Here is a 17730-nt window from a genome sequence, read left to right on the forward strand (position 1 = left end):
AGGTTTGGGTAGAGGAGGGGTAAGTTACAACTCTATGTAAGAGAAAATGTAACACTGAATGAAGTCAGTCACAGAAGCTTTTTTGTGATATAAAGGTTAAAAATATGTAGAACTAAAAGTAATTTATTTTAGGAATAAGTTCTTAGAAGAAGTGGATGATGGACACAAATTCAGGAAATGGTCACCTGGGTGAAGGTGACCAGGCAGGATATTGGTCAAATTATAGGTCCTGCCCAGGTGATAGTCATGCAGGGTTTCATTCCATTAAACTGTACAGATGCTTTACACACATATGTATATTTCACACACACACACACACACAGAGAAAACATCCCAGGAGAAACCTCACAAGAATCAGAGAAACATTTCAGATGTGTTAAGAAATATTAGTTTTATTTAACCAGTTTTCACAGCTGAATATTTATTCTATAAAAACTTTACAGATTGTACAGTTTATATATAGTTCAAACTACGGAACGAAAAGGTAGGTCCCACAGATGCAAAAATACTGTACTAATCAATCCAAGATAAAGGCAGATTTACACACTGTACAGCTCTCCACGTGGCCGGGGAGGTGGTCAGTTCTAAGTATAAACTTCAAAACTGTACAAAAATAAGAATTTGATTTTATTTCGCTCTTCATACATTCAATATGATTGCAAGCTCAGAAGCCTAATAATAGGCATCTGGAGTCTGGAGTCAGTACCCACTCCTGGAAGGAGAGCACGTGTCTATCCACACAGGGCACTTGTGGACACCACACTGAGCTCAGTATACTGTATAGACATAAAAGCAGAGACCAAGAACATTAAATGGTGAATATAAGGTAGTTCTTTTTTGTTTTGAAAGGAGTTTTTGCATTTAATAGTGTGCCAAAAGAATTTTAACTTATTAAATAAAATATATTCTAAGTGAACCTAAAAATTACACTTTATAAACATAAAAATATTTTATTTTGGTGTAATACATCAATCATATCTGCAAATAGAAAACCAAAACTGTCTATAAAGTAGTACTTCTCACCCAGCAACAAGAAGCACTTATGTAGTTATTTTTCAGAAGGGTCAGAAAAACTATTTAAAACCCACTAAAGACTAACTTATAACTTAGTCATACTTAAGCTATTCAGTGATTCACTAATACTGCAAAACAAGCTTTCTTCTAGAGACAGTGGTTTCTTCATGTTAACTGGGTAAGAACTGGACATATTTTAAAAAGAAGCAGAAACCAATTGATATCTCAGCCTGAATCCTAAGCATATGTCTGGTTTGAGGGTAAGCTTCTCAGTGGATTTTTCATCAGAAATATTTATCCTAGAAGCTGAGTCTTTTGATTTAGAGTTTCCCGAATCTGAGGTATCTGTACCTTTTTAGAGAAAAAGCCAACGCCTCAGATCACGGTGTCTCTAAGTGGGGCAGGGCAGGTGAGGTTGGCTAATACCCCTGTAGATTCTGCGTTCTAGAAGGAAGAAATGAGGAAAACAAACATTATTCCAGACTTTTCTGTCATCCAAAACCAGTAAAACACAATTCTGTTTTTTATACAGTACTAGCCAAAGAAAACAAAAATTAGAGCTTCTAAGAGCAGTCTAGTGCCCATCTTTATACTTTTACACTTGCGTGTATCTAAGTATAAAATAATGACGTTTGGACAAAGAAGCTTTGTAGTTATTTTTTTAAGGTTACAGTACTTTAAAACTCCTTGATAATAAATAGCGTGGATGTTCCCAGTCCTGCTTCCAAGTGTAAGCTACGGGTGAGCTTGTTTCAGGCTGTGAGAATGGATCAGGGCAACTGGAGCCAGTGAAGTTCTGCTCAGCCCGATCCCGGTGTCACCAGTGGGCAGCCCGACACTCAGAACTCATCGATCTTCCTCTGCAAGTACTTTAACATGGAGTCCATCCCCTGGGCCGAGCCCCAGATCTTCTTCAGCGCCTCACACTCCCGCTCGTTGGCCTGCTCCAGCTCCATCTTCATGTTGCAGCGCACAAGGGCTTTGGATTCCTCAAGCACCTGCGCCGGAAAACAAGAGCTAGTTAGCAGGGTGCGTGCTGGCAGACACGGGTCCCTTGTGCCTCCACATTTATGGAGGCGATCATCCAATTCCAACAATCACCTGTTCAAAAGGTTACCAGACGTTTTCTCACAATATGTCAGGCCTAACAGATGTATAAAGCACATTTCACACTAGGCACTGGGTACATTCTTAACTTCAAAATGGCTCATTTCAAAGGAGAGCTGGGCTGTTGGGATCCAGCCTGCACTGCATACTGCCGCACACTGGCGTGGACCCCCGAACTGGACGTCTGCTCTGCTGATGCCCAGAAAGCTCTGAGGATGCCTGTTGAGGGAATTTTTCTAAACAAAATGTAATTTTCATAATTAGGGTTGCTTGTCTGCCTGGGACAGTTTAGATGGGAATCGTGTCAGTTAATATTAAACATTTCGTATCTTATAATTAGCCAAATGCAATTTTGTTAGAAGCACATTTAAGAAAACAATTTGTATTTTTTTTTTTTTTTGACACAGGGTCTTGCTTTGTTGCCCAGGCTGGAGAGCAGTGGCGTGATCTCCGCTCACTGCAACCTCCGCCTCCCGGGTTCAAGCGATTCTCCTGCCTCAGCCTCTCGAGTACTTGTAATTACAGGCACGCAACACCAAGCCTGGCCAACTTTTGGATTTTTAGTACAGATGAGGTGTTGCCACATTGGCCAGGCTGGTCTCCAACTCCTGACCTCAAGTGATCTGCCCACTTTGGCCTCCCAAAGTGCTGGGATTTCAGGCGTGAGCCACTGTGCCTGGCCTATTCAGCACATTTATGAAACAAAAGTTTAGGAGGCTGGGCACAGTGGCTCATGCCTGTAATCCCAGCACTTTGGGAGGCTGAGCTGGGTGGATCAACTTGAGGTCAGGAGTTAGAGACCAGCCTAGCCAACATGGTGAGACTCCATCTCCAATGAAAATATAAAATAACCCAGGCGTGGTGGCACAAGCCTGTAGTCCCAGCTACTAGGGAGGCTGAGGCACGAGCATCACTTGAACCCGGGAGGTTGAGGCTGCAGTGAGCCGAGATTACACCACTGCACTCAAGCCTGAGCGACAGAGCAAGACTCCATCTCACAAACAACAACAACAACAACAACAAAAACAACTTTGGCCCACTGAGGGAAAGCGGGGAGAAGCTAATAATGTGGCTGAAAGGCTCTAGAACCAGGAAAGAGTTAGGGTTAGGTCCATGTTAGTTGGTGATTTTCACAGGACGTTTGCTAACTTGCTGACATTTCAGACTGAAGTCCATTTCTGTGGCTCCTGGGTATTTGCAAAGGGAGGGCAAGGTGTGCATGGGGCAGTGGTGGCAGCAGTAGCTTCTGGCAGGACTTCACGGGAAGGTGCTCTGCTGAGGACAAATGTGAAGGACTTAGGAATAATCGCAAATGTGTGAGCTCTCTGAGGGAAAAGGTTCTATGTTTTAAAAAGCTACATGTGTAACAGAAGCAAGTAGACATACAACTGGATTGCACGAGGCAAGCTCCTTAATGCGAACCATCACTTCCTGAGTGAACGTCCCGGGCCAAAACACCTGGGAGACCAGGCCCTTGCCACACGCCTCCTGCGCCGTCAGCTTCCGCCCACTGAGCAGCATCTCGTTTGCCTGCAAGGAAGATGAGTGGATGTAATATGAATTGCGGTGGGAGGTGGGCGGGGAAGACCCATCCCTTAAAATCCACACCAAAGAGAGACGTTCACAAACACTGCCCCGCGGGGAAAATGCGGCACATCCTTCAGTGGCACTGGGAACAGACCCTGTGCAAGGTGCTGTCCACTGGGCAGGTGGAAAAGTAATATATCGGGCTGATTTTTTTCTTAAAAAGGAACGCAAAAAAGTCATCTTACAACCTACTACAGAATTACAGGGACTCTACAGTAAAGAAATCTAAAATAGAAAAGGTCTTTTTGCCATTCATTTAAAAAGTTACTGGTATAACTTCCTCTCCTCCATCTGCCTTCCTCCCCCTAATGCCGGCCCTTCCCATGTGGGAGCTCTTTTAACACACAAAACAATCCCGCGAAAAACAGCATATGCAAAGTTAGGCAATTTATAATTTTAAGGATTTGAACCAGGCATAGAACTCCTACCAAACGTTTTTCTTTATCTGGGAGGCCAATGGTGACTTGTTTTTAATATACACAAAAAAATACTCTAATGGCAGTGACTGTTTCTGCTACAGTGTACCTTGAAGGCTGCCTTGCATCGCTTGGATATGAAAAGACAGAACTATCCAGGGCTTGAATGTGTCAGAAAATTACCATAATCTGCTTGAGAGGGGCTGGCTATAGTTATCTCACATGGCTCAATGGAGAAAGCTAACATTAGTTTTTCTTTAAAAAAAAAATATGTATGTGTATATATGAAATTAATTTTAACCTTGTCCTGGATTCTAGATCACTTTGTTTTTTAATACATGACACTTAACTAGATCACTTTTAAGGTTTCAGCACAACATGTATGGATTTTACATCACTCACATGACAGGTTCACAGGTGCCAGGATGAGGCGGGAAGGGGCGCGTACATGTCTGATAAAGAGCCTGCACGCTGGTCTGACGGGACAGTTTTTGGTCTGCCGTTTATCTTGCCTGGTTAATCTTCCTAACAACTCTGATGGTCACAAAGCCTTGACTATGAGCTGCTGGGCCTCTGGTAAAACACAATTTCGGTCGGTGGCTTCCATTTCCAAAAGAGGCAAAATCACCAAAGAGAGAAAAGGCCCTGAAGTTGCTTAGACAGTGTAAGACTGCCCAGTCACCTACTGTCAATGTCTCGATGCCGTCTACTGCATGTGAAACCCACAGCGTGGAGAACACACAGGCAGAGGTGGCAAAGCAAACACGCGGCTGACTCACTGCCCCTCCCATGCAGGCAGAGGCTGGGAAACAGGGCTGGGGACAGGCTCCTCCCAAGGGTTTGCAAGGTTCTTAATGATCACCCAAACTGGAGTCTGTCATTGGAGCTACAGCTTGGACAAAGGCATGAGTTTCTGAAGAGTCTGGAGAAGTTCTAGGAAGCCCTGAACTGAACGGCTTCTTCTCAGTGAAAAGACGGTCCATAAACAATGGATTTAGAAATGTGACCTGACCTCACTGTTCGTGGTTCTGACAGTTCTCCTAACGGCACAGACCCCGACGCAGCAGGAAAGGGAGCGGGGCTCCCGGCGTGCTGACCCCGACGCAGCAGGGAAGGGAGCGGGGCTCCCGTGCAGACCCCGACGCAGCAGGAAAGGGAGCGGGGCTCCCGGCGTGCTGCCGCCACAGGAAGCGCTCTGTGCTGTCGGGGTTTTCCTTTCCTAGACTGTGTTTCTTTCACTCTCAGCATAGAGTGAGGACACTACAGCCAAATGCCTGAAGTTAAGCATGAAGTATGTTCTCAGGAACAGCTTAGCAGAGCCTTAACTTGGGCAGCGGAGGCAAGTGACCCCGCCAGGCCTGGTGCCTGGCTGTATCACGAGGGGCAGGTGTCCTCAGGTTTCCTCTCCAGCCCTTCCTGCGGGGCCCTGGCTGTCTGTCCCAGTCAGTTCTTCCAACTTTATTTCCTGCTACCTGGAGGTCAATTTACAGCCCCACTACTGTTCTCTTCCCTGTGTGTCTCCCTTTCATCCTCTTTTCTTGACTCTCCTGGGCCTGGCGCCAGCCAAGAACAGCCCTCCTCTCTGCTCAGCGCTCACTCACTGCAGCCGGTCTTCCTCCCCGGCCCCGCAGGCTCCGCGCCTGCTCATCCCTGGAGATCCTCTCCCTACCTTTGGTGTTCTCCACTCCAGGCGGCTGGATGTGCAGGACAACCAAGGGCATCTCTCAATTTACTCAAGAGCAAAAATGACAGGGCCGACGCTAGGTCGCTAATGCTTTCTCCTTAAACATGGCCAGTGAGTTGGTCTGAACAAGTCACCCAAGAAAACAACAACAGATCTCCCTCGGTAACATCTGTATCACAGGATTAAATCTACTCAGTCTCCCTCGGTAACATCTGTATCACAGGATTAAATCTACTCGATCTCCCTCGGTAACATCTGTATCACAGGATTAAATCTACTCAATCTCCCTCGGTAACATTTGTATCAAGGATTAAATCTACTCAATCTCCCTCGGTAACATCTGTATCACAGCATTAAATCTACTCAATCTCCCTCGGTAACATTTGTATCACAGGATTAAATCCACTCAATCTCCCTCGGTAACATTTGTATCACAGGATTAAATCTACTCAGTCTCCCTTGGTAACATTTGTATCACAGGATTAAATCTACTCAATCTCCCTTGGTAAGATTTGCATTAGAGGATTAAATCTACTCAATTTGCGTGAGCATATTCTTCTATAAACACACTATTTTCAGTAGTTCTAAAATGAGAAGTTTTAAACTTCTACCCGAATAACAGATTCACACAGACGCAGTCAGTGGGAACCTGACCAGCTAGCATGATGATCTGAGATGGCTGAGTGCACAGGGACTCCCTGTAGACAACCTACATCACCCCATGATGTGGTCAACGTTGTCCAATTATTTAAAAAAAAGCTATTGTGTAACCATCCAGAGAAATGGGAAATGCCGGACGAAGGTTAAATAGAGATGTCTTGTTAGTTCAGCCAGAGTACAGCAGGAGGGGTGGCGAGGAAACTGGCCCAGTATGAGCACAGGGCATCCAGGAATCTCCAGCCTTATGGGGACGGCTGTGGCAGAGGTTTTACCACCTGCTCCCTCAGGCCAGTCTGTGAAGTCCCTAAGAGGCGGCTCTCAAGGTGCGAGCTACTTGCTGGGCATTCTCCAGCTTCACACCTCAGCAAGCCCCTGAGAGGTACAAGCTGTCCACGTGGAAGCCTGTGGGCGTCGGACTGTGCCATCCTCTGTGCATTCCATGAATGTCTACTGGGCACCAGGAAGGCTGAACTACAAGAGACTCCTCGGCGGATGTACACAGCCGCGCCTACAGCTGAGGGCCTGCAGCAGACAGTGTGAGAAAGCAGAGGCCGCACAGCCTCCATGGTTTGCATGTTCCTTTTATCTTGATAATGTGATTCCTTTAGCGTATCCTCCTGGCAGAGCTCTGCACACGCAAAGTGGGGAAAACCACACTCGTCCCAGTCTTAACTCAGGCTGCTGAAAGCTGAAATGCACCGAAGGCTCATGAAAGGAACGGCATCATTTACATAGTCACTTCCAACAAGACTGTCACAACACAAGTCATATGAGCAGCGTCTATTCACTTTCTGTGGACAGGCTTCGTCAGATACTCTCTCAGAAAGTGCGGAATTCACGCTGAGTGAAACGTGGGCTCTTCGCCCTTGAGTTAGAGCAGGGTTTCTGCCCCTGGACACTAGGGACATTCTGGGCTGGCCTGCTGTTTGGTGTGGGGGCTGTCCTGTGTGCCACATGCAGGGTGCTGAGCAGGGTTGTCCCATGTACCATGGAGGGTGCTGAGCAGTACCCCAGCCTCTGCTAATGGCCATCTCATGTGTGACAACCAAGTTGTCTCCAGACATTGCCCCCCAGATGTGTCCCCCGGGGTGAGGTCGGGGGTGAAAACGGCCCAGTTGAAAACAGCAGCTCAGGAGGCACCAGGACATTTCAAGGGGAAGCGAGAAGTAAAGATCTGTCAGGGCTTGTAGAGTGGGGAGAAACAGGCTGACCAGAGGGCAGGCATCCGTTCTGTAACGACTTCAAGCCTCACGGTCCTTTCTGGGCATGGTGAGCTCTGAGACCGCTACCCCCGAGCAGCGTTCAGCCCCCAGCTCCACGACCAAAACGTGTCTGAACATCAAGCTGGTTTAGTATCTGCACCGACACCACACATCTACGTAGATCATACACTGGGAGGGGTCAGAACCCCAGATCTCAACCTCCTTTGGATAAATTACTCAAAATGAGCTTCACGGGATGTTCCGCAGGATGAGGATTCTTTCTTGCTGGGACAGGGTAACTGGCAGGACACAGCGTGGTTTACAGTCATCACCATGATGAACTCATTTTCCTGATCACGACTCTTTACCATGGGAGTCCGGTGGTGTCCGGTGCGTGCAGCACGGTGAAAAGGACAAAGCAAACGACTCCGATAAGCCACCCACGTCCCCACCCCAGCAAGTTGCCTGCTGTGGGAAATGCTGTCAGCAGGCAACAGAGAGCTCAGGGCCTCCCCCATGGACCGCTCTACCCAGGGCCACCGACCCCACGGCCAACCGCAGTGGGGCACCCGGAACCACCGTGAGGCCACATGGTTCCAGAGCTCCCTGTCAGTCAGCTCTGCCCAATCCTGCTTCCTTTCTGCCCTTCCAGGGACGCTGACACCTAATCTACCAGACCCTGCTTCCCAAATCCATCTTAGCTTCCAGAGAAACCATCTTGCGATGGAGGGAGTGGACAAACCGAGGGTGAGGAGGATTCAGAAACTGCACAGCTCCCCATCTGGCAATGAGGACCACCCCTAACAGGCCAGGTGGAGAAGCCACAGTTCTCGGCACAGGGGGCCGTCCGTGTGCTAACACTCTTACAGCTGAGGGACAGGGACTGCCTGTCACCATGGATGCAAGCAGAGGGGCAGCCAGTAGCAAGAGGCAGAGAGGGCTGAGACTTGGCCCTAGCCCCTGGACTTGTCAACAAGAGTGGTCAAGCTCTACCCAGATTAATCAGCCACTGGAGGAAGGTCTGTCAGCTTGCGAGGGGTGGGGAGGTACCCTAGAACTTGCGATGGGTGCTTTTGGGTGAATGCCCCCAACTTCGAACTCCAGCTTCCTCTGAACCCCTGAGCCTACGGACATGGCCCACCCATCCCTATCAGAACACGCAAGCCCACCTTGCTAGAAGGTAAGGCAAACATCTCTCAGCAAGGCAACACTGGCCCCCCAAAACCTGCCCCATCCCCTCTGCTGGCATCAGGCCTGTAACTCGCCTCTTCCCTGAAAGGGGCTGCACAGCCCAGCCAAGGGTGCAGATGGGAGCTGTAAGAAGACACGAGGGTCTGGTTTCTCAGGGAGCCCGACCTGGAGCCCAACCACAAGTAGGACAGGAGAGTTCACTGATGTAGGACCAACTCCTGGGAGATGATCTGACCCGGCTGCTGGGATGGCTACTGGAAGCATGAGGGAGGTGGGGACCCTGCTGAGTGAGGCTGAAAGGCCAGGGCTGAGTAGGGAGGGGTGGGACAAGATGCATATGGAGGCCAGGCGCGGTGGCTCACGCCTGTAATCCCAGCACTTTGGGAGGCCGAGGTGGGCGGATCACAAGGTCAGGAGATGGAGACCACGGTGAAACCTCGTCTCTACTAAAAATACAAAAAATTAGCCGGGGGCTGTGGCGGGCGCCTGTAGTCCCAGCTACTCGGGAGGCTGAGACAGGAGAATGGCGTGAACCCGGGAGGCGGAGCTTGCAGTGAGCCAAGATTGCGCCACTGCACTCCAGCCTGGGGGACAGAGTGAGACTCCGTCTCAAAAAAAAAAAAGATGCATATGGAGCCTGTGGTCAGTGCCAGAGGGAGGGCAGCACAGCCAGTGGGGCCATCCACAGCACAGAAGGGCAAGCCTGGAGTGCTGCCTGGGACTGGGAGAGGCAGAGCGCCTGATCACGGGACCCCACATGACCACACGTGGGAAGTGGCCAGCACAAGCTGAGTTCCATCAGCCCCACAGGTGCAAGGTCAGGCAGGGCCCGCGGTGGATGCACAGCTGGGCTTGGCAAGCTCCAGAGGGCATCGGCCAGCAGCCTAGACCCCTGCATCACCCCCAGACCCTTGCGTACCCGCGCCCTGCCTCAGCTCATACCTACAGCCATGGGAGGACTGCCTGTGACCCAGTGTGGCCTGTGGGTGGGTCAGCAAGCCAAAAAGGGGACAGCAACTTCACCAGAGCCTCATCCAGCAGGCCTGGAAGAGAACGTGGTGAGGAAAATGCCCCCAGTGGCAGATGCACCTGGTCACCCCCTGGTGAGGAGGAAAAGTGGATCAAGGTTAGAGTAACACTAGCCCCCAGCAGGGGTGGGTGTCCTGGACAGAGGCGTGTGGTGGGTGGAGGAATGGGAAGTGTGCAGGTTGCTGTCTCACATTGTCCACCTGAGAGCATCCGCCATGGAGTGGGCACTGAACAGCTTTGAGAGACGGCTGGTGGCCGCTGGCCACCCAGGGCTGGCAAGAGGGGCCTTAACAGCACAGTCTCCGATTTATCAAAGGCTGATGCAGCCACTGTTGCTACTGAGTGTCCAGCCTGCCAGCAGGAGATGCCAATGTGAGTGGCCCTCAAGGCACCATTCCCAGGGAGGCCCACCTGTGGGCGCTGGGCAGCAGGCTGACGGCTCCAACAGGTGTGGGCGCACCCTCTGGGTCTGGGTCTGCCTGTCCCACCTGCAGATCCTCAGGCAGCACCACTCTCTGTGGCTATGGAGGGTCTAGTACACCAGCATGGCGTGCCTCAGGGTGCTGTGTGTGACCAGAACACCATCCTCACAGTAAATACCATGTCAGGGGGCAGGACCCCAGAGTCCTGTGGCTAAGTCACATACGGCACCTGCCGCAGCCGCCAGCCTGGTACGGCCCTGGCCTGGCCTGGCCTGAGAGGTGCCAGTTTGGAGTTGGCTCCATGACGGTGGGCAGCATCTTCTGATTTGTAGCACACACAGTACAAAGACCTTTACATGGAAGGACACGCGGCCTGGGAAATGGGATGGAGGCCGGTGCCGCTTGTTCCTTCCCTGACCCACTATAGCAGGGAAGTGGACAAGTGCAGCGACTCTGAGCCGGACACAGTGAGCAGGCCACAGATCCCTCGCGGTGTTTTCGCATCAGGGCGGCTGCTGAGGCCAGCAGAGGTGGGAGCCGCGGGTGAGGGGAACTAGCCTGGGGAGTGAGAAGGTGAGGAGCAGGGCAGCTCTGAGAACAGTGCGGCACTGGGGGCCACGGTCTGGCCTACCCATCTTCCTCCTCCTCTCTTGCATTCCTTAATTTTAAATGTTCTGCTTTTCGAGAACGTTTAGATGCAGGAAAAATGACAAAAGTAGTACAGAGTTCCCATAAACCTTCACGCAGCTCTCCCTGGGTTAAAACGTCACATAACATCTTATGATGACCAAAGCCGCTGACAATGTGCTATTCACTCAACTACAAACACGATGTGAATTTCACCAGCCTTCCCACTCTTGTCCTTTCGCTGGCCCAGGAGCCCATCCAGGGTCCCTGATGTTCTGAGCTGTCATGTCCCCTTGGTCTCCTCCAGTCTGAGACGGTTTCTCAGTCTTTCCACGTCTTCTTTGACCTTGGCGTTTTGGAGGAGCGCTGCGCGGCGTCTGCAGACTGCCCCACAGTCCGGGCCTGACGTTCCTCATGATGAATGTCATGATGCAGCGCTGAGCTGCTGCACCTTCAGGAGGAATCCCACGCAGCGACGAAGGCTGCGTTCCCCTCAGCGCTTCACGTTGGCTTTTGTCTCATTTCTGTGAACTCTGACCACTCAGGAAGGTGGTACCCGCCAGGTTTCTCTACTGTAAAGTTACTATTTTTCCCACTACAAATAATGAGAGGATCCAAACATCCTTTTTCTCATCACGCTTTTACCCACTGATTATAACATCCAGGTTAAACATTTCAGGTTCCGGCCTGCAAGTTATTGCTGCCTAATCTTCTTCCTCCAAGTTTCTCCCAGAAAGAAAGCCCCTTGGAACCTGAAGGAGCTGACCCCCAAAAGGTGCATGAATGACCTGAATGGCACTGGGGTGAACACGGAACTGTGCTGCCATGATCCCTTCTGGGGAGGCCTGGTTGCCTGACTGCGGGTGCTGCTGTTGGCAGACGGCCATAGGGCGCCTTTAGGGATGCCCTCAGCTGCAGGGAGCCACCTCGTCCAGGGCACAATGCTTCCCACGCATCCCACACCCAAGGATGATGGACACAGTATCACTTTGACCTCTTCCTCTGACCGGTCCTGCTTCCTCCCCATCCCTTCCACAGGTACTGACTACCTGCCAATTCTCCATGTGCCAAACTCATCTCAGTGTCCGCTTCTGGAGAACCTGACCTGTGACACCACCTCCTGCCCTATTTCAAGGACTAGGGAATGAGATGTGAATAACTGCTTGATAAATCACAAGCTACAATACAAACACAAACTACTATAATGAACGGATTAAACAGCTGAAGAAATAAAAACACACAATTATATGGAAGACAACCCTCTAATCCTGTGTAACTTTGCTCCCTCTTAAAATTGCCTTCTCTTCAAAGCGCAGCTTTTAAGTTATTAGGTGAAGAACTTTTCGATTGCAAATTGTTGGTTGGGTTACAGACTGGATATTTACTAACAGTAGATATCAGTGTGAATTATGCAAAGTGGTAGGGTAGGCTCCTCAATGAATGAAGTCCTTTTCTAGGGAATGATGCAAAAAGGGTCAACAACGTCTATGAACCCAAATCTGAACTACAAGATGAAAAGTCCCCACAGAATGACACACTGTACAGCTTTAGAAAAGCAATAACCAAACCAGATTTCTTCAGGAAGCTTTCTAGAATGATTTTTTTTTTAAAGGTACTCACAGATGCTCCTCCCATTATCTTGGGAAACATAACGGTAGAACAGCCATCTGGACTCTGTCCGAACGTAGTATAGGGTGTCTGAAACCAAGCCTTTTCATTAGCCCAAACCACATCGCAAAGAGGCAATATGGATGCTCCTAGCCCGATGGCTGGGCCATTGACCGCTACAATGATGGGCTTCTTAAACTGAATGAAAGTATTCACGAAGTTTCTAAAATGAAAAATAAATGGGGAATTACTCAAAACATTGCATATTTGAGCAAAGGAAAAGTCTATTATGGAATTCAGTTCACCAAGATGTAAACGCTGCGGAAATCATGAAGACCTGAGATTTGTTTAAGGCCTTCCCCAGCAGTTGCGGACCCTAGACTTATTTACTACGTGCTGTAAAGGTTTGGTGACAGCCCGCAGCCCACGCATGTGGTGGCTGTCGCTACAGGACCTACGTGAAGGCCACAGGGTAACACGCAGCCATGAGCTGCGCTGGCCTTTGCAGGTGGCTCTCGAGCTCTATGAACAACACATCTTGCTCCCCAACCCATCCTCCCTCGAAGACACACTGGGCCTCCCTCGGAGCCCAGTACATATTCTGGGCTTTATAAGACCAATCAAGAAGCTGTCACAGAGGAAATCTGCCAGGGCATACTAAGACTGCCTGCTGTTAAGTGGATAGTAGTGGATTAGGGGTCACAAAAACCCTGGGATCTGGGTCCGGCCTTGGCTCCTGATTTCAGACAGCTCACTGATTATTTGGCAATAACTGCTATTTCCTGAATTTACGTGCGAGTGGACTGAACAGTCTGGGGGACATGGAGACAAGTCTCACAGGCTGGCTCAAGACAGGAGACCCGCAAACAAGAAGAGCAAGCAGCACAGGGCCCAGGCCTTACCCACATCCTGCTCCACTGCGGGCTGGAGGGGACGGCTGCAGCAGGAGTTCGGAGGACAGGGGGTCAGGCGTGGAGCCACCTTTGAGCAGGATGGAGGTTTAATAAATCAAGCTAATGCTATTTTGGGATTTGCTTTAGATCAGGCTGGAAAAGTAGGCTGCTTTTCAATGTAGGGTAGCTTGGTGTCATAGCACTGTGGGAATGTGCATTTTCTTCCCCCGAATACTAGAAGCTGATTTTATGCTCAGAGGTTGTTTCTTCTTAATGATTTCACACAGTAGACAAAAGAATAAACACAAGATAGTCCCTTTAGTGCAGGCTGAGTTCTAGATCAGAAGTGCACCTTTAGTGCAGGCTGAGTTCTAGATCAGAAGTGCAGAGTAAGGACAGCTTTTCACTTGCTGGATTCTAAACCTGACCCCCATCTTTAATACTGAAAATAACAATCTAGATGCTCTCTACAGTTCAGCCATTTAAAACCAGAGCAATCTGTTCAGATCTTCTCTGAAAATCATGACTCAGCATCTGAGATAGCTCCTCGCTCAACTCCCCGAGATACTGATGGATGACTCATATTTTTTGGAGGGGGCAGGTTGGGGAAGTGAGGAGGGTGTGTGTGTGTGTGTGAACAGGAGGGTGAGGAATTGCAGTTTAGCGGCTGGACCTCAGTCGAGCCCCCAAGGTTTGTGGGATCTTTGCACTGAGCAAGAATTAACTCATTCAAATGAATGAGTTGCACCAAGTCTTTCTAAATGAGAGAGCCTAAGGCACTGTTAGAAAGATCACACTAAGGTTTACTGATACAGAATGTCAGACAACCTTTTAAGCAGACTCTTGAAATAAGCCCAGAAGAACTACATGAAGCTATTTCAGTTGTGTTGTCTTTTGAGGATTTGGGGTCAATGACACAAGACGGAAATACATTTCCTAGGCCCAGTGACTGATGACTCATGAAAAGGTAAAACTGCTGAACTGTCTCCATGATAAGGAGCAGCTGTTTCCAAAATCTGAGTAGCTCCACTTTCACCTGCCTCATGGAACAGAAGGCAAACGGGTATAGCCGCTGCCCAGGCTGACATCTGGAAACCACGGATGGGGCGATCAATTAACATAAAAGGGATGATAAAAATCAAGGTAATAAGAAGATAATTCTATAGAGAAACAGCAAAAGGAATTATTTCATATATCCTTGCCCCCCTTGCCCCTATATTTGTATTAAAAAATCTGCTTCTAAAATATTAATAGATATTGATAAGTCAAAACTTAGGTTTTAATAGGCTGAAGGCTTTTTTGGGGAACTGAAATTTTATTTTTACTTTTGCCTAGAATGGTGACTTCCCCTGCAGCTGGTGGCTCTTTCTGGGCGGAGTATGAACGAACCAGCATGCTCTGGGGCACAGACCCCCTTCCCTTTTGAGGGAATGGGAACTGGCCATTCTGAATCGTGAGCCCGGAGATGCCAGCAAAGGATGTGGTACACACAGAGACTCGTTTCGTTTTAAAAAAGAAAATCTTTACAGAAATGCTTTCTCTGCCTAGTACAACTTCCCAGGACCATCAAGGCTTAACCAAGGGAGCTGCACATCAAGGCAGAAGGCACCAGAGGCGAGGCAGGGGCTGCCTTCAGGCCTGGGACGGTCCTCTCCCGAGTAGCCCCTGCTTCTGTGGGCTTCAACCAAGTGTGTTTTAAACTTAAAATAAAAATGTATGAACACTCAAATGTGTGCCACGCAATGTATTGAATTTAAATTTGTTTCTTTGGAATTGAATTCAAGGCTGTTGTTGGATATGGCAGGGAAGGAGGTTGATATTTGCCATATAATTAGTCTAAAAAGACTTTATAATTAAACAAAACTCTTCCTTTAAAGGACATTTACTAATTTGGAGACAACAAACAGTTGGAAAATCACATAAGATGTAGGGACTGTCAAGGGAATGTCTGGGGAGAAGGAGGCAGCAGGGACCTGAGGTTGGGCAGCCAGTGTGCTGCTGCCTTTCCATGGCTGAGGTCTCCCTCATTTGAACGGCACCTTCACTTGAAGGATCGAATGGGGTACAGGTCAGGGTCATGGGGCATGTTTACTGGCTCCCTTTGTTCTCTCCCAAATCCTCTTGCCCCTGGGGCACTGCCTGGACAGGCCCCCCGGTCTCCCTCTGTGGGAGGAAGAAGAAACCTCGCTTCTGGGGAGAGAAGTCTCCTGGTCGATGACACCCCGTGGCAGCTACTGGTTCCGGCAGACTTCAGAAGCCCAATGCTATCCATGAACTTGAGATAATTTTGTTTTAATCACCAATGCGCAGAATATTTTTGTGGCAATTACTCTGCAAACTGCAAACCACCAATCCTCGTAACGAAGTTAGCTACTTTAGACACCTGGTGACCTAATACGAAACCTCATCTTCCTGTTTCCCGCTTTTCCCTTGGAAACTTGCTACAATGAAGTCCTTTGCCTCCAAGTTTTAAGGAACATGAGACAAGACACCAGAGAAATGAAAAATATACACAGGAAGAGCTTTTATCCATATAAAAATTAATTTAAATGCAAATAAGAGGAGGAAAGGTTAAGTGACTTTGGTGTAACTAATTATTTTTCTGATCTTGCCAGAGTATATTAAGGAAAATTCACATTGACAAAAATATAGTCACATGAAGAAGAAACAAGTCGGTTTTCCTAAAGTAGGACTTGGCTCTTCACAAGAATATCAATCCAGCTTTTTGTTGGGAGTAGGGAGAGTGGAGTGAGCAGGGAACTGATGAAAATGAACTATTAAAGTGACATAAAGTTCAACAAAGGAGATCTCCACTTAAACCTGACTTGATCAAGCTTTCCTCTGCTTTTACTAATCCCAGCGCCACAAGTCCACAGCCTCTGTCCAAGGGAATTCAACGCTGGAGGGAGGAGTGAGCTGCACCCGGCGAGGCACCAGCAGGGCTCACGAGTGGAGCCAGGGAAAAGTCTACACGGGAAAACGGAGCCAGGACCCAGAAGCCACTGGCTGACACATCTGATTTTCTTATTACCGCAGAGCTACCAAATAGCACAATATTATGTGTACATTGAGCAGGACATTATGGAGAACATACAAAGTGACCATATGAGGCATGGTGGTTTGTATTTTAAAAATAAAAGCTAAGTTCATGGAATTCACCCTGAATGGATAATAATGAAGCTGTCTTAGAGGTGCTGAGAGTCAGCCAAGGATTTATGATACTGATCAAGCAGTTTAATCTTAAACTGAAGAACAAGATGGTCCCACCTAGTGTACCACAGGGATGAAATCCCCTGGGAGATCAGAAACAATACTTAATAAGATTGTTAATAAAATTTCAAACTACTTCTGAAAAAAAAAAACACACATATGATAGCCTATAAAAGGCAACTCTCAAAAGATTTAGGGATAACGTCTTAAACACATGTGTACATCATATGAGAAAATACAGTAATTCTGAAAATGATTAAATATGTTATGAAAGACCAAGGCAATCCCCTTCAACCCAGAGGTGTGGGTTCCGGGACTCTTGTGATGGGCTGTTTGGGCAGTGCCCAGCAGAGTCATCTTGGGTGTCTGTCAAAGAAAGACGTCCCTGCCTACCCCGGACTCACCAAAACAGAAAAAACAGCCCCCGCCACCCACCACACCAATCCTGCTGTGCAAGCTCTAGAAGGGTTTAGGTGCTAGAAAGCCCAGTGCCCCACGGGCAGTGCTCAGCTGGAGCCTAGTAACTGCCAAAAGTAGTTCAACTTCAGCCCTCCAGAAATCTGGGATTTTGGAAAAGATCAAATTTATTTTATTGCCATTTTGCAAGTCTGTTTTCTTTCATTTGTCATCCTCTGTAAGTTAAAAAGGCAAGCACAAAGGGCTTATGGGGGCCACCTGGGGATATGTCATTTTAGGGAGGTGGGTAGAGAAGCATAGCCAACTTTCTGGTTGACGACTAGGTTTCATCCATTTCAAATAAAATTCACCTCTGAAAAATCAGACACTTCTAATTATACATAGAGTGATTAGCATGAGGGGATATGCTGTTAGCAGAATTAAATGGTTTTAGAGAAAGTTTTTTGCACTGTTATCATATAGCAGAGGAAAATCCAACAACCAAGGAAACAGAAACATCTCAGTCATATTGTCACATGAAAAAAGCAAGTTGCAAAGCAACGACAGAACTAAATTGATATTATTTATGTGTATGTATGAAACAAATATTTGAAAATGCTTAGATCAAGACATCTATTTTACATCATGGTGACCATAGTTAATGTATTTTATACTTGAAAATTG

At 48.1% G+C, this 17730-nt stretch overlaps 1 protein-coding gene across 6 annotated transcripts in view; it reads right to left on the reverse strand.

Moving 5' to 3' along the window:
- Positions 1-372: 372 nt before the first annotated feature.
- Positions 373-17730, reverse strand: part of CDYL (chromodomain Y like) — a 177710-nt gene continuing 160352 nt past the window's right edge. For all 6 annotated transcript variants that reach the window (XM_015449933.3, XM_015449932.3, XM_045390466.2 and 3 more), the window contains 3 exons: positions 12560-12770; positions 3508-3651; positions 373-2012 (listed from right to left, as the gene is read on the reverse strand). In XM_015449933.3, coding sequence (XP_015305419.2) covers positions 1854-2012; positions 3508-3651; positions 12560-12770 — 514 coding nt within the window. In that variant the 3' untranslated portion in view covers positions 373-1853. The remainder of the gene's footprint in view (positions 2013-3507; positions 3652-12559; positions 12771-17730) is intronic.

This window comes from Macaca fascicularis, chromosome 4 (assembly GCF_037993035.2).
Source record: "Macaca fascicularis isolate 582-1 chromosome 4, T2T-MFA8v1.1".
Classification (NCBI taxonomy): Eukaryota; Metazoa; Chordata; class Mammalia; order Primates; family Cercopithecidae; genus Macaca; species Macaca fascicularis.